Raw genomic sequence first — 22,605 nt, forward strand, 5'->3', positions numbered from 1 at the left:
AAAGACCCTGATGGTGGGAGGGATTGGGGGCAGGAGGAGAAGGGGATGACAGAGGATGAGATGGCTGGATGGCATCACTGACTCGATGAACATGAGTTTGGGTAAACTCTGGAAGTTGGTGCTGGACAGGGAGGCCTGGTGTGCTGCGATTCACAGGGTCGCAAAGAGCTGGACACGACTGAGCGACTGAAATGACTGACTGACACATCAATAGATCTTTTAAACTGACATACTTAAAAACTTATACCAGCAAACTCAATTCAGCAATATACATAAATATAAAAACATCAAAAGAGAGTAGTGTTCATCCTATAAATGCAAAGTTAAGTTTATCACTGAAAAAAATCAATGTATTTCACCATTTAAAAAGACTTACAAAAGAAAAATCAGATGATCATCTCAAGAGATCACCTGACAAAGTTCAAAACACAATCACAAAAGCTGAGTAAATCAGAAGAAAACTTCCTGAGCTTGATAGAGGTCATCTATGAGAAAGACTGTCATCTACAAGAAACCTGTATGGAGGTCAAGAAGCAATAGTGAACCAGACATAGAACAATGGACTGGTTCCAAACTGGGAAAGGAGCATGTCAAAGCTGTATACTGTCACCCTGCTTATTCAACTTATATGCAGAATGCTGGCCTGGATGAAGCGCAAGCTACAATCAAGCTTGTGGAGAGAAATATCAATAATTTCAGATATGCAGATGACACCCCCCTTATGGCAGAAGGCAAAGAGGAATTAAAGAGCCTCTTGATAAAGGTGAAAGAGGAGAGTGAAAAAGCTGGCTTAAATCTCAACATTCAAAAACTAAGATCGTGGTATCTGGTCCCATCACTTCATGGTAAACAGATGGGGAAACAAAGGAAACAGTGACAGACTTTATTTTCTTGGGCACCAAAATCACCGTGGACGGTGACTGCAGCCATGAAATTAAAAGATGTTTGCTCCTTGGGAGAAAAGCTATGATCACCTAGATAGCATATTAAAAAGCAGAGACATTACTTTGCCTACAAACGTCTGTCTAGTCAAAGCTGTGATTTTTTTAGTGGTCATGTATGGATGTGAGAGCTGGGCAATAAAAATGGCTGAGTGCCAAAGAACTGATGCCTTCAAACTGTGGTGCTGGATAAGACTCTTGAGAGTTCTTTGAACAGCAAGGAGAGTAAACCAATCAATCCTAAAGGAAATCAACCCTAAAGGAAATCAATCCAGTGAATATTCACTGGAAGGACTGATGCTGAAGCTCTAGTTACTCTGGCCATCTGATGTGAAGAGCTGACTCATTTAAAAAAACTGATGCTGGGAAAGACTGAAGGCAGCAGGAGAAGCGGACAACAGAGGATGAGATGGTTGGATGGCATCACCAACTCAATGGACATGAGTTTGAGCAAACTCTGATGATGAAGGACAGGGAAGCCTGGTGTGCTGCAGTCCATAAAGTTGAAATGAATCAGACATGACTGAGCAACTGAACAACAACAACAGGAAGTATACAGCTAACATTGTATTTAACATTGCAAGGCTGAACTCGTTAAAATTGGGAAGAGTCATGAAAGTCTGCACTCATATTAAACATTGATCCCAGTTAATGCAATAAATCAAAAAAAGAAAGAGGGGCTTCCTGGTGGTCCAATGGTTAAGACTCTTGCTTCCACTGCAGGTGGTATAGACTCAATCCCTGTTTGGGGAACTATGATCCAACATGCCACATGGCATGGTCAAAAAAAAAAGTAAAATAACAAATAATAATTTTTTTAAAAAAAAGAAGAAAATACCCTGAGATTATAAAGGAAAAATTTTTAAACTTTCTTACTTCACAGATAATACAACTGTGTAGGTAGAAAATCCCACAGATTTTAGTTGAGCAAAACTGCCACATATAAAAGTCAATATACAAAACCATCTCTATTTCTATATGTGAGTGAAGAACACTAGACAAGGAAATTTAAAAACAATGCTACCCACAACAGGATCAAAAATATATTAAAATATTTACTAGATATAATTTAACAAAGTGTAAGACTTGTACAACGAAACATACAAAATACTGTTGGGAGAAATTAAGATAATCTAAACAGAATAATCCAAATTGGAAAGGAAGAAGAAAAGCTGTCAGTGCTTGCAGATAACACAACACTGTACACAGAAAATCCTAAACACACCACCAAAAAGCTATGAGAAGTCACCAATGAACTCAGTAAAGTTGCCTGATATAAAATCTACTGCATTTCTATACACTAACAACAAACTGTCAGGAAAATTTTAAAAACAATTCCACTGACAACTGCATCAAAAAGCATAAAATATCTAGGAATAAATCTAATAAAGAAGGCAAAAGACCTGACTCAGAAAACTGTAAGATGATGAAGGAAACTGAAGGTTAAACAAATAAATGGAAAAATATATCATCCTCATGAATTAGAATATTGTAAAAATAATGATACTACCCACAGCAAACGACAGATTCAATGCAAACAATTCAAAACACCAATGGCATGTTCCACAGAACTAAAACAAATGGTCAATGAATCTGTGACAAAAGAGGCAAGAAAATATAATGGAGAAAAGACTGATCCTTCCGTAAAAGGTATTAGGAAAACTGGAGAGCTGCATGGAAAAAAATGAAACTGAACTACTTTCTCACACCATATACAAAATTAAACTCAAAATGGATTAAAGATGTAAGACCTGAAACCATGAAACTCCTAGAAGAAAACACAGGCAGGAAATTCTAGGATCGGTTTTAGTAATATTTTTCTAGATCTGTCTCCTCAGGTACAGACAAAATAAGCAAAAGCAAAGTAAAACAAAACAAAAATAAATAAACAAGTGGGGCCTCATCAAATAAAAAAGATTTTGCATATCAAAGGAAACTCAACAAAATGAAAAGGCACCCTACTGAACAGGAGAGGATACTTGCCAAGTACCTATCTGGAAAGGAGTTAAAATACAAAATATAAAAAGAACTTAGAGAACTCATAAAAAGAAAAAAAATGCAATTAAAAAATGGGCACAGGAGCTGAACAGACTCTTTTCCAAACAGACTGCCAACAGACATTTGGAAAGATCCTCCACATCACTAATTATCAGGAAAATACAAGTCAAAACCAATGCGAGATACTACTTCACACCTTTCAGAATGACTGTCATGAAAGGGACAATAAAGAACAAGTGTTGATGAAGATGTGTAAAAAGAGGAACCCTTGTGCACTCTTGATGGGAATGTAAATTGGTACCACCATTAGGGAAAGTAGCATGGAGCTTTCTCTAAAATTAAAAATATTAATAGGACTATCATATGATCCAGAAATTCCACTTCTCAGTATTTTCTACCCAAAGAAAACAAAAACACAAGTTCAAAAAGATATATATGCACCCCTATATCCACTGCAACATTACCAACAACAGCCAAAATATGGAAACAGCCAAGTGTCCTACATGAATAGATAAAGAAGATGTGGTGTGTATACACACACACACACACACACACACACAGAATTACATGCAATGGAATTATTAATCAATTACAAAAAAAGAATGAAATCTTGCCATTTGGGACAGCACAAATGGACCTAGAGAATATTAAGGTAAGAGAAAAAAACTGGATAGAATGTTAATACTATATTATTTCACTTATATCTGCAATCTAAAAAATAGGACAAATGAACAAATACAATAAAACAGAAACAGAATCAAACATACAGAGAATAAACATGGGGTTATCAGAGGGGAGGGTGATGGAGAGATGAGAGACACAGGTGAGGGAGATTAAGAAGTACAAACTTCAGTCACAAAGCAAATGAGTCATGGTCATGTTATGAAATGCACAGTGTGGGGAATACAGTCACACAATAATTATGTAATATCTTTGTATGTTGACATACTGTAACTAGACTTACCCTAGTGAACATTTTGAAATATGTAGAAATGTCCAATCACTACGTTGTACTCCAAGAACATAATGTTATGGGTCTATTATATTTCAAAACCAAACAAATTCTTAGAAAAAGAGATCAGATTTGTGGTTACCAGAGGCACAAGGGAGAGGCAGGAGGAATTGGATGAAGGCAGTCAAAAAGCACAAATTTCCAATTTTAGGTAAGGAAGTACTACGGATATAATGTGCATCATGATACATATAATGAACACTTCTCTATATTACATATGAAAGTTGTTAGGAGTAAACCCTAAGAATTCTCATAATAAGGAAAAAACTTTTTTAAAAGAAGTCTTTAAAAAAAAAAAAAAAAAAAAGAAGTCTTTAATTCTTTATCTATATGAAATGATGTGTGTTTACCATCTTATTGTTGTATTCATTTCATGAAATGTAAGTCAGTCAAATCATTATGCTATATACCTTAAACTTATACAGTGCTGGATGTCGAATATGTTTTAGTAAAACTGGAAGAAAAATAAAATGAACCATGGAAATGGGGGAAAAAGTTGTTTTTCACTGTTAAGAAACGAAAAAGTCACAGAATAGGAGCAAATCATATTTGATACAAGAATTATATCCATTAAAAAAAAAAAACACAACTCCATAAGACACCTGCTGCTGCTGCTGCTGCTGAGTTGCTTCAGTCGTGGCCAACTCTGTGCGACCCCATAGATGGCAGTCCACCAGGCTTCCCTGTCCCTGGGATTCTCCTGGCACGAACACTGGAGTGGGTTGCCATTTCCTTCTCCAATGCATGAAAGTGAAAAGTGAAAGTGAAGTCGCTCAGTCGTGTCCGACTCCTAGTGACCCCATGGACTGCAGCCTACCATGGGATTTTCCAGGCAAGAGTACTGGAGTGGGGTGCCATTGCCTTCTCCGCCATAAGACACCTAACCCCCACCAAATGCTCAATAGTTTTGAACACACACTTTATCAAAGATACACCAACAGCAATATACATTTCAAAGATGCCCACACATTAGTCATGAGGAAAATACAAATTAAAGCTATAAATTAATATCACTACACATTTACTAGAATAACTAAAATTAAAAATTGATAATACCAGGTGATAATAATTGATTATAATTCATAACAATTGATAATAACTGATAACAACTGATAATAATTGTTATTATCAATAACAATTGATAATTGTTAGTAAAGTCATGGAGCAGATAGAATTCCCAGACTGCTGGTGGGAATTCAAGATGGTACATGTACTTTGGAACACACTTTGTCAGCTTTCTTACAAAGTTAAAAATACACAACAGACCCCACAATTCCATCCCTGGATATTTTTCCCCAAATGAAAAACATATATTCTTCACAAAGATGTTTATATTAGAATGTTCACAGCAGCTTTATTTAAAAACACCCAAATTGGAAATAACCCAAATTTCCAGTAGCTATTAAACAATTATATAAACAGTAGTTCATCCATAAAATGAAATACTCAGAAATAAAAAGGAATGAACTAGTGATACATGAAACAATATGGATAACTCTCAAAAACATTATGCTAACTGAAAGAACCCAGATACAGAAGAGTACAAATTATATGATTGCATTTATATGAATTTTAGAAAAGGTAAAGCAGTACCATTTTACACCCGTCCACAAAGCAGGTCAGTCAGTGGCTGTCAGGAGCTGGAGATGAAGACTGACTGGAAATGGTAACAAGGCAAATTTTTTCACAAGGGAAGTACTGTGATTGTGGAGGTAGTTACGTACTGTATACATTTATCAAAGTTCATCACTGTACACTTAAAATTTATGAATTTTTAAATGTAATTACAACTCAATGGAGATTTTTTTTAAAAGGCTATTATTGTTTAAATTTTAGTATGAGAAACCCCAGTCACCATGAAAACGTCTTTGTGTACCTCACTATTATAACTGTACTAAATAAAACAGGAAACCTCATTATTATATTTAAAAGCTAAATTTAGAGACTTTAAAAAAAGAGGAAAGTCTATAACAAGGATTATAAAAAACAAAACAGAAAAATCCTTCAATTGTGGAAAAAGTCCCTCTTAAAGAAATGTAAAATAAAAGATATGGTTTTTTACTTCAAAAAGCAAAAACATGAAAATTCAAGATTGGGAAATAATAAAACAAAATGCTAGAAAAATTAAGCTACTGCTTACTCTTCGTCTGGGCTGGGGGAAGCCGTCTCTGTGTCGTCTTCTCGTTCGGGAACGTACCTGGATTCCCTGTCCTTTGTTTAATGGGTCAAAGGATTCTGTGACAACCAGGAGAAAGCATAATGTGAGATAAATAACTCACAGTTAAATAAAGTCTCAGACTGGAGGAGGAAATATCAGGTAATCATCACTATATTATTTTGTTTTGATAAAATACAGATTTTACTTATATACTTGAGGAAACAGAGGAGATACAGCATGAATAAAAACTTTATTAACAATCAAGAAGATCCCCTATATGATTACTGTGGGAAAGTTAACAATAACAACAAAAACAAACCAAACTTTTGTAAAGAAGATGGTATGAATCAATACCTTTGAAGTCAGGGACCATCTGTGCCTTTAGATAGTAATCACGCATCATAACTGCTTCAAAATGTCGATTCAGAGTTGTACCTATCTTCTAAAAAAGGACTTTCAGCAGTCAGGTTATACTGAACAAACCTGAGGGGAAATCTGCTTCCAGATCCTGTTCAGTTTCCCCTTTTGAGAACTGCTTCACTTCTAAATCAGCCTCTTGCACAGTATTTGACTTTAAGGCATAATGATTTAATTCTTCCTCCCAGCTATGTGGAGTAGATACTGCCTCTGATTCAAGATCACCACTGTAAGTACTTCCTTGGTCTGAAATAATAAAAAACAAACAAGCCTTCAAAATGAAATAAGACTCCTGACATGCTCATACATCTCCCTGAAATCCTAAATAACAAAAAGTCAGGTATAGTTGCTGGACAATTCTGTAGTTACCCTTAAGAATGAAGCAACTTGTTGACCAGGATCACAGAAACGGATTTATATTCTTGGTATACACTTTAGTACATAAGTTCAATTAATCTCTAAAACCAGTATCTGAGGTACCGTACCTTTTATCAGTCTCTTTATAAACTACCACAAATTCACAGTTCTCTGATGCCCCTTACAAACAGCTTAAATTATAAATATTAAATCCAAGGTTGCTAATACTTCATGGGTTTGTATCACTAACAAAGATACAATATTTCTAAGTTTCATAATGTATTTACAATTACAAACCTTTTTCAAATATCTTGGTGTCTAAAAAGAGTTCCTGTTCAGAAGTTTGGGATTCTAAAGAAAAAGAAAAGCACATACTGTCAATTTATATGTACATGTGAACAAACTGCATCTCAAATGAAATGACTGCAAAATACCCTGCATATACAGAATAACTCATTAATAAAAATTAAGCACTAGCGATAAATAGTTAAATTACAACTGGGTAACAGTGGTTATATTTCCAAATAGCAGTATGAAAAAAGTCAAGGCAAGAGATGTTTATTTTGGATTCTATGCTATCTGAAATTTCTAAAGTAAAAGAATACTTTTTAAAATATATTTAAAATTTTTTTTTTATTGAAGGATAATTGCTTTACAGAATTTTTTTGTTTTCTGTCAAACCTCAACATGAATCAGGCATAGGTAAACGTATTTCCCCTCCTTTTCGAACCTCCCTCCCATTTCCCGCCCCATCCTACCCCTCTAGATTGATACAAAACTTCTGTTTGAGTTTCCTGAGCCATAGAGCAAATTCCCATTGGCTATCTATTTTACATATGGCAATGTAAGTTTCCATGTTACTCTTTCCATACATCTCACCCTCTCCTCCCCTCTCCCCATGTCCATAAGTCTGTTTTCTATGTCTGCTTCTCCACTGCAGCCCTGTAAATTAAATTCTTCAGTACTCTTCTTTCAGATTCCGTATAAATGTGTTAGAATACAATATTTATCCTTTTCATTCTGACTCACTTCACTCTGTATAATAGGTTCTAGGTTCATCCACCTCATCAGAACTGACTCAAATGCATTCCTTTTTATGGCTGAGTAATATTCCATTATGTATATGTACCTCAACATCTTTATCCAGTCATCTGTCGATGGACATCTATGTTGCTTCCATGTTCTAGCTATTGTAAATAGTGTTGCAATGAACAATGGGACACATTTGTCTTTTTCAATTTTGGTTTCCTCAGGGTCTATGCCTAGGAGTGGGACTGCTCGGTCATATGGTAGTTTTATTCCTAGTTTTTTAAGGAGTCTCCATACAGTCTTCCATAGTGGCTGTATCAATTTACATTCCCACCAACAGTGCAAGAGTCTTCCCTCTTCTCCACACCCTCTCCAGCATTTATTGTTTGTAGACTTTTTGATGATGGCCATTGTGACTAGTGTGAGATGATATCTCACTGTAGTTCTGATTTGCATTTCTCCAATAATGAGTGATGTTGAGCATCTTTTCATGTGTTTGTTAGCCATCTGTATGTCTTCTCTGGAGAAATGTCTTTTTAAGTCTTTTTCCCACTTTTTGATTGGGTTGTTTGTTTTTCTGTATGAGCTGCTTGTATATTTTGGAAATTATCCTTTGTCAGTTGTTTCACTTGCTATTATTTTCTCCCATTGTGAGGGTTGTCTTTTCACCTTACTTATAGTTTCCTTTGCTTTGCAAAAGCTTTTAAGTTTAATCAGGTCCCACTTGTTTACTTTTGTTTTTATTTCCGTTACTCTAGGAGGTGGGTCATAGAGGATCTTGCTTTATGTCATCGAGTGTTCTATGAAATTTCTTTTTTTAATAACAAACACACACAATTTTTATTTACTCATAGGTTCGAAAATCTGTTCTACATTGCTTCCCCCCTGAAAAAAAAGATGTACCGTGAAATGGAAAACAGAATATAAATACATTAGCAATAAGCACATGAAACTAAACAGAACAAAGTTCTATCAATTATAAACTACCTTATTATTACTATTTTTTTTTTCTTTTGGTTGCACCACACAGCATACAGGATCTCAGTTCCCCAACCAAGAATCAAACCTGTGTTCTCTTCAGTGGAAACAGAGTCTTAACCACTGGACCACCAGGGAAGTCCCTGTAGCAGTACTTTAAAAGTAAAGAGTTTAGGACTTTCAGTTCAAGATGGTGAAGGAAGCATGCTCATCTCCTCCTTTGACAGCACCAAAATTGCAACTACCTGTTGAATAATCGACAGGACACAGGGACGCACCATAAAAAGATAAGCCACATCCAAAGACAAAGAAGCTGCAGTGAGAAGGAGTGGCGCAATCACAATAAAATCAAATCCCATACCTGTCAGGTGCATGACCCACAACTGCAGAATAACAGTACCAAAAGAAGTACTGCTGTGAAGTACCCACTGCTGAACCTCCCACTGCTGTGAAGGTGCTGAACCCCACATCAGGCTTCCCAGCCTGGAGCTCTGACAAAGGGTCTGGGAATCTCCAGGGAATCTGGCCTTGAAGGCCAGCAAGATGTGATGAAAGGACTTTCACAGGACTGGGGGAAACAGTCCTCCAGTCTTGGAGGGCACAAGCAAAGTCTTGCACATACCAAGACCTAGAGGGAAGGAGCAGTGACCTCACAGGAGACTGAACCAAAACCTACCTGCTAGTGTTGGAGGGTCTCCTATGGAGGGATGGGTCAGCAGGGGCTCACCAAAGGTACAGGGGCACTGGCTGCAGCAGTCCAGGAAGGTCCCCTTTGGCATAGCCCCTTTAGAGGTCACCATTAACCTTACCATACAGCCTGTGGAACCCAGGGTTGGGTCACCTCTGGCCCAACAACTACCAAAGAGGAAGCACAACCCCACCCATCAGCAGATAATCTGACTAAAGCTTTACTGACCAAGGCCTTGCCCACCAGAGCAAAACCCAGTTTTTCCCACCACCAATCCCTTACATCAGGAAGTTTACATAAGCCTCTTAGCCTCCTCCATCAGAGGGCAGACAGAAGAAGCAAGAACTACAGTCCTACAGCAGCTAAAACAAAAACCACATTATAGAAAGTTAAACAAGATGAAAAAGCAGAAAGCTATGTCCCAGATAAAGGGACAAGATAAGACCCGAGAAAAACAACTAAGTGAAATGGAGCTAGGCAACCTTCCAGAAAAAGAATTCAGAATTAATCCAGGATATCTGGAAGACAATGGAGAAGATGCAAGAAATGTTTACCAAAGACCTAGGAGAACTAAAGAACAAACAGAGATGAATAATACACTAGAAGGAATCAATAGCAGAATAACTGAGGCAGAGAACAGATAATGACCTAGAGGACAGAATGGTGGAAATTACTGCTGTAGAACAGAATATAGAAAAAAGAATGAAAAGAAATGAGGACAGCCAAGGAGATCTCTGTGACAACATTAAACACACCAACATCTGCATTAGAAGGGTATCAGAAGGAGAAGAGACAGAGACAGGATCTGAGAAAATATTAAGAAATAATAGATGAAAACTTCCTTAATAGGGAAAAGAAATAGTCATCCAAGTTCAAGAAGCACAGAGAGTTCCAGACAGGATAAACCCAAGGAGGAATACACCGAGACACACAATACTCAAAACTGACAAAAATTAAAGACAAAGATAAACATTAAAAACAACAAGGGAAAAACAACAAATAACATACAAGGGAACTCCCATCAGGCTATCAGCTGATTTCTCAACAAAAACTCTACAAGCCAGAAGGAAATGGCATGGTATATCTAAAGTGATAAAAGGGAAGAACCCATAAGCAAGGAAACTCTATCCAGCAAGACTTTCCTTTCAGATTTGATGGAGAAATCAAAAGCTTTCCAGACAAGCAAAAGTTAAAGAGAATTCAGCACCATCAAACCAGCTTTACAACAAATGCTAAAGGAACTTCTCCAGACAGGAAACACAAGAGAAGGCAAAGATCTACAGAAAATAAACCCCAAATAATTAAGAAAATGGTAACAGGATCAAATGCACCAACCAAAAAACAGACTGGCTGGATGGAAGAAAATATGTGCGTGTTTGCATTTCCACTTACTACATCACTCTGCTTGATGCCCCAAACTGTATGTAATTATTTCATACTGTTAGGTTAATCATGTTCCCATTATGGTTTGCAATTGTAATTGCATTTTATTTTTTTGTCTGGATATTGATTGTGAAAACTGATAAACATCTTTCACTATTGTGATTATGTAACTATTACTCACTTAATACCACTGTATCATGATTGGTCAACAGAAAAATGATAGAACTCTGCATCACCAAAACTACCATTTAATACAAAAACCTGTAAACACTTTTGAAAATCCAGATGCTTATCAGAATTATATTGGATTTTTAAAATATTTATTTATTTGGCTGCACCAGGTTTTAATTGCAGCATGTAGATCTTCAATCTTCTCTTGCAGCAAAGGAAGATCTTTAGTTGTGGCATGGGAACTCTGAGTTGTGGCATGTGGGATCTAATTCCCTGACCAGGGATTGAACCCAGGCCCCCTGCATCGGAAGCACAGAGTCTTGGGCACTGGACCACCAAGGAAGTCCACTATCTTGGAATTTTTTGAAAAACACAAATGTACAGGTATGCTTTTTTCCCCTCCAGAGCTACAGATATATTTCTAATGAGCAGCGATGTTTAAAAACAACTGGGCTATAACTTTTGTTGTTGATGTTCAGTTCCGCAGTTGTGTCCAACTCTTTGTGATCCCATGAACTACAGCATGCCAGGCTTCCCTGTCCTTCACCATCTCCTGGTGCTTGATCAAACTCATGTCCATTGAGTCAGTGATGCCATCCAACCATCTCATCCTCTGTGGTCCCCTTCCCCTGCTTTCAATCTTTTCCAGCATCAGGGTCTTTTCCAATGAGTCAGCTCTTCACATCAGGTGGCCACAGCACTGGCACTTCAGCATCAAGTCCTTCCAATGAATATTCAGGGTTGATTTATTTTAGGATTGATTGGTTTGATCTCCATGCAGTCCAATGGACTCTGAAGAGTCTTCACCAGGACCACAGTACAAATTCAATTCTTCAGTGCTCAGCCTTTTCTATACATGACTACTGGAAAAACCTTTTTTATTGTCCAGTTCTCACATCTATACATGACTAATGGAAAAACCATAGCTCTATATGGACCTTTGTTGGTACAGCGATGTCTTTTTAACTTTTATCTAGTTTGTTTCACTTTTTCTATTTCATATTCAGTGCTCCCATTTCATTTAGTTTATGTTTTCCAATTTCTCCACCTCTTCTGGTTTTTTTTTTTTTTTGTGTTCTTTCTCAAGTCTTTATCAAGTGTAGTAGAAAAGCTTTTGCATCAGTTCAGTTCAGTTCAGTTGCTCAGTCGTGTCTTACTCTTTGCGACCCCATGAATCGCAGCACGCCACGCCTCCCTGTCCATCACCAACTCCTGGAGTTCACTCAGACTCATGTCCATCGAGTCAGTGATGCCATCCAGCCATCTCATCCTCTGTCGTCCCCTTCTCCTCCTGCCCCCAGTCCCTCCCAGCATCAGACTCTTTTCCAATGAGTCAACTCTTCTCATGAGGTGGCCACAGTACTGGAGTTTCAGCTTTAACATCATTCCTTCCAAAGAAATACCAGGGCTGATCTCCTTCAGAATGGACTGGCTGGATCTTCTTGCAGTCTAAGGGACTCTCAAGAGTCTTCTCCAGTACCACAGTTCAAAAGCATCAATTCTTTGGCACTCAGCTTTCTTCACAGTCCAAATCTCACATCCATACATGACCACTGGAAAAACCATAGCCTTGACTAGACGGACCTTTGTTGGCAAAGTAATGTCTCTGCTTTTCAACATGCTATCTAGGTTGGTCATAACTTTTCTTCCAAGGAGTAAGCGTCTTTTCATTTCATGGCTGCAGTCACCATCTGCAGTGATTTGGGAGCCCAAAAAAGTGAAGTCTGACACTGTTTCCATTATTTCCCCATCTATTTCCCATGAAGTGATGGGACCAGATGCCATGATCTTCATTTTCTGATTCTTGAGCTTTAAGCCAACTTTTTCACTCTCCTCTTTCACTTTCATCAAGAGGCTTTTTAGTTCCTCTTCACTTTCTGCCATAAGGGTGGTGTCATCTGCATATCTGAGGTTATTGATACTTCTCCCGGTGATCTTGATTCCAGCTTGTGCTTCTTCCAGCACTTCTCATGATGTACTTACATATAAGTTAAATAAGGAGGGTGACAATATACAGCCTTGATGTATTCCTTTTCCTATTTGGAATGAGTCTGATGTTCCATGTCCAGTTCTAACTGTTGCTTCCTGACCTGCATACAAATTTTTCAAGAGGCAGGTCAGGTGGTCTGGTTTCCCATCTCTTGAAGAATTTTCCACAGTTTATCATGATCCTCACGGTCAAAGGCTTTGGCACAGTCAATAAAGCAGAAATAGATGTTTTTCTGGAACTCTCTTGCCTTTTCGATGATCCAGAGGATGTTGGCAATTTGATCTCTGGTTCCTCTGCCTTTTCTAAAACCAGCTTGAACATCTGGAAGTTCACAGTTCACGTATTGCTGAAACCTGGCTTGGAGAATTTTGAGCATTACTTTAGTAGCGTGTGAGATGAGTGCAAATGTGCGGTAGTTTGAGCATTCTTTGGCATTGACTTTCTTTGGGATTGGAATGAAAACTGACCTTTTCCAGTCCTGTGGCCACTGCTGAGTTTTCCACATTTGCTGGCAAATTGAGTGCAGCACTTTCACAGCATCATCTTTCAGGATTTGAAATAGCTCAACTGGAATTCCATCAACTCCACTAGCTTTGTTTGTAGTGATGCTTTCTAAGGCCCACTTGACTTCACATTCCAGGATGTCTGGCTCTAGGTGAGTGATCACACCATTGTGATTATCTGGGTCATGAAGATCTTTTTTGTACAGTTCTTCTGTGTCTTCTTGCCACCTCTTAATATCTTCTGCTTCTGTTAGGTCCATACCATTTCTGTCCTTTATCGAGCCCATCTTTGCATGAAATGTTCCCTTGGTATCTCTAATTTTCTTGAAGAGATCTCTTCAAGAGATCTTTCCCATTTTGTTGTTTTCCTCTATTTCTTTGCATTGATCGCTGAGGAAGGCTTTCTTATGTCTCCTTGCTATTCTTTGGAACTCTGCATTCAGATGCTTGTATCTTTCCTTTTCTCCTTTGCTTTTCGCTTCTCTTCTTTTCACAGCTATTTGTTAAGGCCTCCTCAGACAGCCATTTTGCTTTTTTGCATTTCTTTTCCATGGGGATGGTCTTGATCCCTGTCTCCTGTACAATGTCACGAACCTCAGTCCATAAATATATAAATATATATAAATAAATAAATATATAAATAATATGTACAATATATACATTTCCGAAAACTTAGGAATTTTCGCCTAACTAAAAAATTTATGACATTTTAATACCACTTGTTTGACTTAGAATGAATAGAATGCTAGACTTCTAACTAAAAAAATAGATATGCAACAAGAAAAGTTTTACTGTATAGAACAGCAAACTATACATAGGAAACTATAATCAACATCTTGTAATAATCTATAATGGATAATAATTTCAAAAATATTATATCTGTATATGTATAACTGAATCACCTTGCTATGTACCTGAAACACTGTAAGTCAACTAAGTGTCCATAAAATACATATATTAAAAAATAAATGTAAAAAGTTTAAAGATTCAGAGTATTAAAAAATCAGATTTTTTTAAAAACCAAGGAAAACTGTCTCTCTTCCCTGAAATCAAAGATAAATGAGCCAGATCCTTTCAGTTGGAATTAATTTTTCCCACTGTTATATTTCTAGACCATTTGATTTTACTTACACTATGATGATTAAAACTGGCTTGAAGCTTAAAGTTTTTCTGTTTGACTCCACTGCAAGTTAAGGCAAACTCACAATATTTGTATAGAAGAAATATCTGATAAATGCTGACTATTAATGTGAATAGAGAAGACAAGTTAAAATGAGGTTTATCATTAGAAATTGCCTGAACTTCCAAAATAAGTATCAGATATTAGAAGACCAAGTACAGGAGCAATATTCTAAGATATTAACATCCATATATAAATGGGTCACAACTATCAGATTATACACCAAAGAGCAAAATGAGACCAGAAACTTTGCGATAATGACAAAAAGCTTTTTATCCATCTCTCAAAGTATATATAATTTAAAAATACAGTGGCAACACAACTGAAAAGTTGACAGTAGCTTTTTCAAATGCTAAACTGTTCAGAAAATCTCTAGAATGTATTATACAAAATCAGAACCCAGTGGCTAGCTTTCTAAAAGCCATCATGGGAAAAAAGTTGTCAGAAAAGAATAATTTGTTGGGTCATCAATGATATGTGAAAGTTCAGTTCATTCTCTCAGTCATGTCTGACTCTTCGTGACTCCACGGACCAGCGCACGCCAGGCCTCCCTGTCCATCACCAACTCTCAGGGTTTACTCATACTCATTTCCATTGAGTCGGTGATGCCACGCAACCATCTCATCCTCTGTCCCCTTCTCCTCCCATCTTCAATCTTTCCCAGCATCAGGGTCTTTTCAAATGAGTCAGCTGGCCAAAGTATTGGAGTTTCAGCCTCCAACATCAGTCTTTCCAATGAACACTCAGGACTGATCTCCTTTAGGATGGACTGGCTGGATCTCCTTGCAGTCCAAGGGACTCTCAAGAGTCTTCTCCAACACCACAGTTCAAAAGCATCAATTCTTCGGCACTCAGCTTTCTTTACAGTCCAACTCTCACATCCCTACGTGACTACTGGAAAAACCATAGACTTAACTAGATGGACCTTTGTTGGCAAAGTAATGTCTCTGCTTTTTTTGCTTTTACAAAAATTCACCTGTACATTTCAACTACCTTAAACACTGTTTCCTCTATCTTTTCTTATGATTATATCTCTTCTTTCATCCATAAATCAAGAAGGTGGTAATTAAGGCTGGAAACCATTCTGGAATACATACTACTGAGTTCTAGTCAAAATCCTTTCTTTGAAGTGAGACGGACCTGCATTCAACTTCTGGTTTCATTATGTCCTGATGGTATAACCATGGCTAGCCTATTTTCCAAAAGAAGAATCTAAAGTAAACAATACTTCCCTCAAGGAGTAGTTGTAAAGATTAAATGAGGTGACGTATACAAGTGCATTTAGGACAATGCCTAGCGTACAGCAAGGACATAAATCTTAACTACTGTTATTATCATTATTATACACTCATAAAATGGGATTTATCTATAGGCTATTTTGAACTAAATGTTTTTCCATCCTAAAATTTTATTGACCTTCTACCAACAAGCTGATTATTATACAACAGGAATTTTTATTTGGGGACCAGGGGCTTCCCCAGTGGCTCAGTCACTAAAGAATCTGCCTGCAATGCAGGAGACTGCCTTCAATGCAAGAGACCCGGGTTCACTTTCTCGGGAAATAAGTCTATCATTAAAACTATTACTTGTGAGATCATTTAAATACAAAAATAATAAACAAAATACAAATAAATGGAGAAGGAAATGGAAATGGCAACCCACTCTAGTATTCTTTCCTGGGAAATCCCATGGACAGAGGAGCCTGGTGGGCTATAGTCCATGGGGTTGCAAAGAGTCAGACACAACTAAACAACTGAGCACACAGGCTTTGACAACAAGTATAAAACCAGAATATGATCATGAAACAGGGATTTGTATGTTATTTTTCTGGAAACATTAAGAACCAGAAATTATATCAAAACTTAGTTTTTTTCCTAAACTGCACAGAGTTTCAGAGTTAACAAGTTTAACAAGCCCACAGACTTGGTATTTAAACACAAGTAAAGCTTTTAGACTTAGTGGCTGAATAACAGCAAAAGCTTTTAGAAACTTCCTGACTGGCTAATACTTAAAATTACTCTTGCACTTTCATTGACCTGAAAGTCTGCAGATGTGCTTTTCTTTTTTATTTCCTTTAAAATTATACCAACCTCCCTGAGATAGAGTCTTCTCCTTCTCCTCATCTTCTGCAATCATTTCTGCCATTTCAAGGAGATCAGCTTCAAAAGGATGTGAGGGAAGCTTTTCCTTAATGTCCTCAATACTCTCAGTGACTTTATCTTCGTTACCCATTGAGGATGGAATAAGCATAGGGACAGGCATCTGAAAGACCAAGGACAGACTGAGGACTTTCTCGGGAAATGGTCTATCATCAAAACTATTACTTGTGAGATCATTTAAATACAAAAATAATAAACAAATCCAAGATATTCTATGGCCAACAATTAAAACAGCCTTGCTAGTTTGTTTTTATAAGACCACAGTCTCTTAAATAAAAACTCAGTAAGTGCTTTTCAGACACTCAAAAAAAGTATCTCTGAATCCTTTAAAAGAATAATTAAGCAATTCATTTTTATTTTTGATTATATTTCTTGTTTAATATTTTCACACAAGTGTTTCTCGTAAGAATTCAGTACCAAGAAAATATGTATTTTCTGATAAAAAATGAATACATTTTTCTTTCATAAAAAGTGAGAATCCTGGAAATCACAGTACTCCTCTTTTCAGCCATGCTAGAATATAAGATTCTAACACACACCATTTCCAATCTTTTTCTATGTTAGTGGCCTTATTGTGTTTAAAATATTTTAAAAAACTACATCATAATCTTATCTGAGAAGGCAGGATACAATCAGGAGCTGTCCTTTATATATTCCATGTTCAAGTAATTAAAGTAATATGATGATATCCAACATGAGTCAGGTATATTTTACCAACAAGTGAAAAGTTTTTATGGAGCTGCTAAATCTTAATTGAGAAAAACGTGCACTAGATTAGCCTTAACCTCTCAATGATTACTCACTGGAACTGGAATTCCAAATGGGACTGGTGCATACTGAGTATAAAGATGAAGAGGTACAGGTACAAACACTGGTACTGGAACTGGCACCACAATAATTTGGGGCTGAGCTGGAGTGTCTTCTAATAAAAACAAAAATAAAAGCAAAAACCCACACAAAAACAAAGAGGGTTAGAAACAACATTCTAATAAAAAAATTTTTTTTGTACTTCAAAAGAAATATCTATGATACTAGGGTGCTTCCCAGGTGACTCAGTGGGTAAAGAATCTGCCTGCAATGCAGGAGACACAGGTTCGATCTCTGGGTAGGGAAGATCCCCAGGAGGAGGGCAGGTTAACCCACTCCAGTATTCTTGCCCGGAGAATCCCATGGACAGAGGAGCCTGGTGGGCTACAGTCCATAGGGTGCAAAGAGTCAGACATGACTGAGGTGACTGAGCATGTACCCCAGACCCATGATACTAGGAGTTCATAGAAAGGAGAAATTGTGAAGAAAGGCTTGAGTATAAAGCACTAACAAAAAGTGGGCAACACAATAATTATCCATGACACAAGAATAAGATGAATGGTGGCTATAACTCGATGAATAAATGAACAGTGATCTTAGAAGGGAGGTATAGAAAACTTAACATGAATAGTGTATGTTAAAGAGGAGACTGAATATATAGAAGGGCCCTTTTCATAAGGCTATAATACACATTTAAAATCATTTCTAGTAAACAGTAGGAAGTACTACAAATTGTTTAGCACAAAGTAATGGTATAAAATTTGCATTTTAAAAGATTAATTTTGCTGCCATCTTTGGATGGAATACAAAGTATACAAAGCAACTACAATATATAGAGCTAAGACAATGAGGGCCTGAACTAGGGTGGTTATGATAGCTGCAGAAAAAGAGTAAGTATTCACAGCAGAGGGTCCAAGACATTAAAAAATTAAATAGAACTTGGACACTAACTTATACATGAGTAAGGAAAAAATGGGAAGGATGGAGGTAGGAGTCATTCAATTATTTAACAACCATCTAAAGTCTTTTCTGTAGGCCAGAAACATATGCTGGATAACTGTAAAATCATTAATGCAAGAGAAAGGTATTTCTAGTAAGGAGAACTGAAAAGTTGACAATTTGTCTAGGGTCAGAAGGGGGGAATAATATGGGATCAATTTTACCATGGTACAGTGGACATAAAAAAAAAGTTACGATTAGAGACGTCTGATAACCACGCGGCTGTTTTTCAGTCACCCAGTTGCGTCCAACTCTTTGAAACCCCATGGACTGTAGCACACCAAGCCTCCTTGTCCCTCACCATCTCCTGGAGTTTGCCCAAGTTCATGCCAACTGCATCGGGCATGCCGTCCAGCCAACTCATCCTCTGACGCCCTCCTCTCCTTCCATCTCATCCTTTGATGCCCTCTTCTCCTTCTGCCCTTGATCTTTCCCAGCACTGGGGACTTTTCCAATGAGTCGTCTGTTCGTGTCAGATGACCAAAATACTGAAGCTTCAGCTTTAGCATCACTCCTTCCAGTGAATATTCAGGGCTGATCTCCCTTAAGATTGATCTCCTTGCTCTCCAAGGGACTTTCAGGAGTCTTCTCCTGCACCACAGTTCGAAGGCAAAAACTCTTTGGTGTTCTGCCTTCTTTATGGTCCAGCTCTCACAACCATACGTGACCACGGGGAAGACCAGAGCCTTGATTATACGGACCTTTGTTGGCAAAGTAATGTCTCTGCTTTTCACCACACTGTCTAGGTTTGTCATCTCTTTCCTGCCAAGAAGCAATCATCTTCTGATTTCATGGCTGCAGTTACCATATGCAGTTATTTTGGAGCCCCAAAAAAGGAAGATCTGTCACTACTTCCATCTTTTCCCCTTCTATTTATCATGCAGTAACCAAGCTACATGGTGGTAAACTAGGTCACTATTTTGGGACTGACATGTACAAACTGCTATATTTAAAATAAATATCCAACAAGGACCTACTGCAAAAAAATATTAAAAATAATTTTTTAAAAAGGTACTATTGACACAATAAAAATACAGGACTATCTTATCTATAGCCTTGCTATACAACATGGTTCATGAACCAGCACTGATATTACTCAGGAACTTTAAAGATGCAGAACCTCAGCTCCACTAAATCATAATCTACATAGCAACATTCCCAAGTAATTCATATGCATGTTCATGTTTGAGAAGTACTGCCTAGAGGATAACCTTCCAGGTCTAAGAATCTAAGATTCCTTTCTATTTTAAAAATTCTGGGATTTTCAGATGGCAGCATAAGGAGCTCCAGAGATCCATTCTTTAGGGAAACAAGCAAAGCTGGTGAAAATCTAAAAAATAACCATTTAAATTATTTTGAAATTGTCCAAAGGGTACACATCAAATGGAGAAATGTTTAAGAAAATCTACTAAATACAGTAAGAACAGTAGGAGTCTATGACATTTGATCTACCACCTGCTCCACATCCCTGCCTCACCCAGCTCAATATGACAGAAACTCTACTCTGGAATGGATGTCACCAACAAGAATGGGCTCCTCTTCCTTCAGCTCCCAATTCAAGGTTACTGTATCTCACCAGGAGGGGCAGGCCACCATTATCTCTTATTCCCTCAAACTCCAGGACAGAAAGGTTAATTTCCTAGTGCGTATCACTACCACCCATAAAGAGAAAACCTACTACAGGAATTAAAACTCAACATTCAAAAAACTAAGATCCTGGCATCCGGTCCCATCACTTCATGGCAAACAGATGCAGAAACAATGGAAACAGTGACAGATTTTATTTTCTTGTGCTCCACAATCACTGTGGACGGTGACTGCAGCCATAAAATTAAAAGATGCCTGATCCTTAGGAGAAAAGCTATGACAAACCTAGACAGCATATTCAAATGCACAGACATTACTTTGCCAACAACGGTCCATAGAGTCAAAGCTATGGTTTTTCCAGTAGTGACGTAGGGATGTGAGAGGTGGACCAAAAAGAAGGCTTAGTGCTGAAGAATTGATGCTTTCGAACTGTGGTGTTGGAGAAAACTCTTGAGTCCCTCAGATTGCAAGGAGATCCACCCAGTCAATCCTAAAGGAAATCAATCCTGAATATTCACTGGAAGGACTGATGCTGAAGCTCCAATATTTTGGCCACCTGATGTGAAGAACTGACTCATTGGAAAAGACCCTGATGCTGGGAAAGATTGAAGGCAGGAGGAGAAGGGGACAATCCAGGACAAGATGGTTGGATGTCATCACTGACTCAATGGACATGAGTTTGAGCAAACTCCAGGAGATGGTGAAGGACAGGGAAGCCTGGTGTGCTGCAGTCCATGGGGCTGCAAAGGGTCAGACATGACTGAGGAACTGAACATCAACAACTACAGGAACAGCAAGGCTATCAAAGCCAGGGTCTGAACAACCTTCCTCCCAGTTCACCTGTAGGGCAGAGATTCCATGCTAGCAGAGGCAAGCTAAGAAGGTCAGAAGCTCACACTGTGCCCACAATCCAGAAAAGCAGTAGGTCAAAGAAGGAAGAGGCAGTTTATAAGAAAAGAAAGCCCTAAAGCTCTTCCCAAAAGAACTGACTTTATTTGAAACAGAGTGTGGAAAAGTCCAAACCTAAGGGTACTCTTTGTCATCAAGATGAAAAAAGATGTCCTTTTCATTATAGGGGACTGGAATGCAAAAGTAGGAAGTCAAGAAATACCCGGAATAACAGGCAAATTTGGCCTTGGAATACGGAATGAAGCAGGGCAAAGACTAATAGAGTTTTGCCAAGAAAATGCACTGGTCATAGCAAACACCCTCTTCCAACAACACAAGAGAAGACTCTACACATGGACATCACCAGATGGTCAACACCGAAATTAGATTGATTACATTCTTTGCAGCCAAAGATGGAGAAGCTCTATACAGTCAACAAAAACAAGACCAGGAGCTGACTGTGGCTCAGATCATGAACTCCTTCTTGCCAAATTCAGACTTAAACCAAAGAAGTAGGGAAAACCACTAGACCATTCAGATATGACCTAAATCAAATCCCATATGATTATACAGTGGAAGTGAGAAATAGATTTAAGGGACTAGATCTGATAGAGTGCCTGATGAACTACGGACAGAGGTTCGTGACATTGTACAGGAGATAGGGATCAAGATGAACCCCATGGAAAAGAAATGCAAAAATGAGGAGGCCTTACAAATAGCTGTGAGAAGAGAAGCGAAAAGCAAAGAAGAAAAGGAAAGATATAAGCATTTGAATGTAGAGTTCCAAAGAATAGCAAGAAGAGATAAGAAAGCCTTCTTCAGCGATCAATGCAAAGAAATAGAGGAAAACAACAGAATGGGGAAGACTAGACATCTCTTCAAGAAAATTAGAGATACCAAGGGAACATTTCATGCAAAGATGGGCTCGATAAAGGACAGAAATGGTATAGACCTAACAGAAGCAGAAGATATTAAGAGGTGGCAAGAAGACACAGAAGAACTGTATAAAAAAGACCTTCACAACCCAGATAATCACGATGGTGTGATCACTCACCTAGAGCCAGACAGCCTGGAATGTGAAGTCAAGTGGGCCTTAGAAAGCATCACTACGAACAAAGCTAGTGGAGTTGATGGAATTCCAGTTGAGCTATTTCAAATCCTGAAAGATGATGCTGTGAAAGTGCTGCACTCAATTTGCCAGCAAATGTGGAAAACTCAGCAGTGGCCACAGGACTGGAAAAGGTCAGTTTTCATTCCAATCCCTAAGAAAGGCAATGCCAAAGAATGCTCAAACTACCGCACATTTGCACTCATCTCACACGCTAGTAAAGTAATGCTCAAAATTCTCCAAGCCACGCTT

The 22,605-nt window shown here is 37.9% G+C and overlaps 1 protein-coding gene across 5 annotated transcripts in view; it reads right to left on the minus strand.

Moving 5' to 3' along the window:
- Window positions 1-22,605, minus strand: part of ZMYM4 (zinc finger, MYM-type 4) — a 163,543-nt gene that overhangs the window by 28,772 nt on the left and 112,166 nt on the right. For all 5 annotated transcript variants that reach the window (XM_010841194.1, XM_010841191.1, XM_010841192.1 and 2 more), the window contains 5 exons: window positions 17,768-17,886; window positions 16,896-17,067; window positions 7,181-7,234; window positions 6,593-6,772; window positions 6,092-6,186 (listed from right to left, as the gene is read on the minus strand). In XM_010841194.1, coding sequence (XP_010839496.1) covers window positions 6,092-6,186; window positions 6,593-6,772; window positions 7,181-7,234; window positions 16,896-17,067; window positions 17,768-17,886 — 620 coding nt within the window. The remainder of the gene's footprint in view (window positions 1-6,091; window positions 6,187-6,592; window positions 6,773-7,180; window positions 7,235-16,895; window positions 17,068-17,767; window positions 17,887-22,605) is intronic.

This window comes from Bison bison, unplaced genomic scaffold (genome assembly GCF_000754665.1).
Source record: "Bison bison bison isolate TAMUID 2011002044 unplaced genomic scaffold, Bison_UMD1.0 scf7180017864158, whole genome shotgun sequence".
Classification (NCBI taxonomy): domain Eukaryota; kingdom Metazoa; phylum Chordata; class Mammalia; order Artiodactyla; family Bovidae; genus Bison; species Bison bison.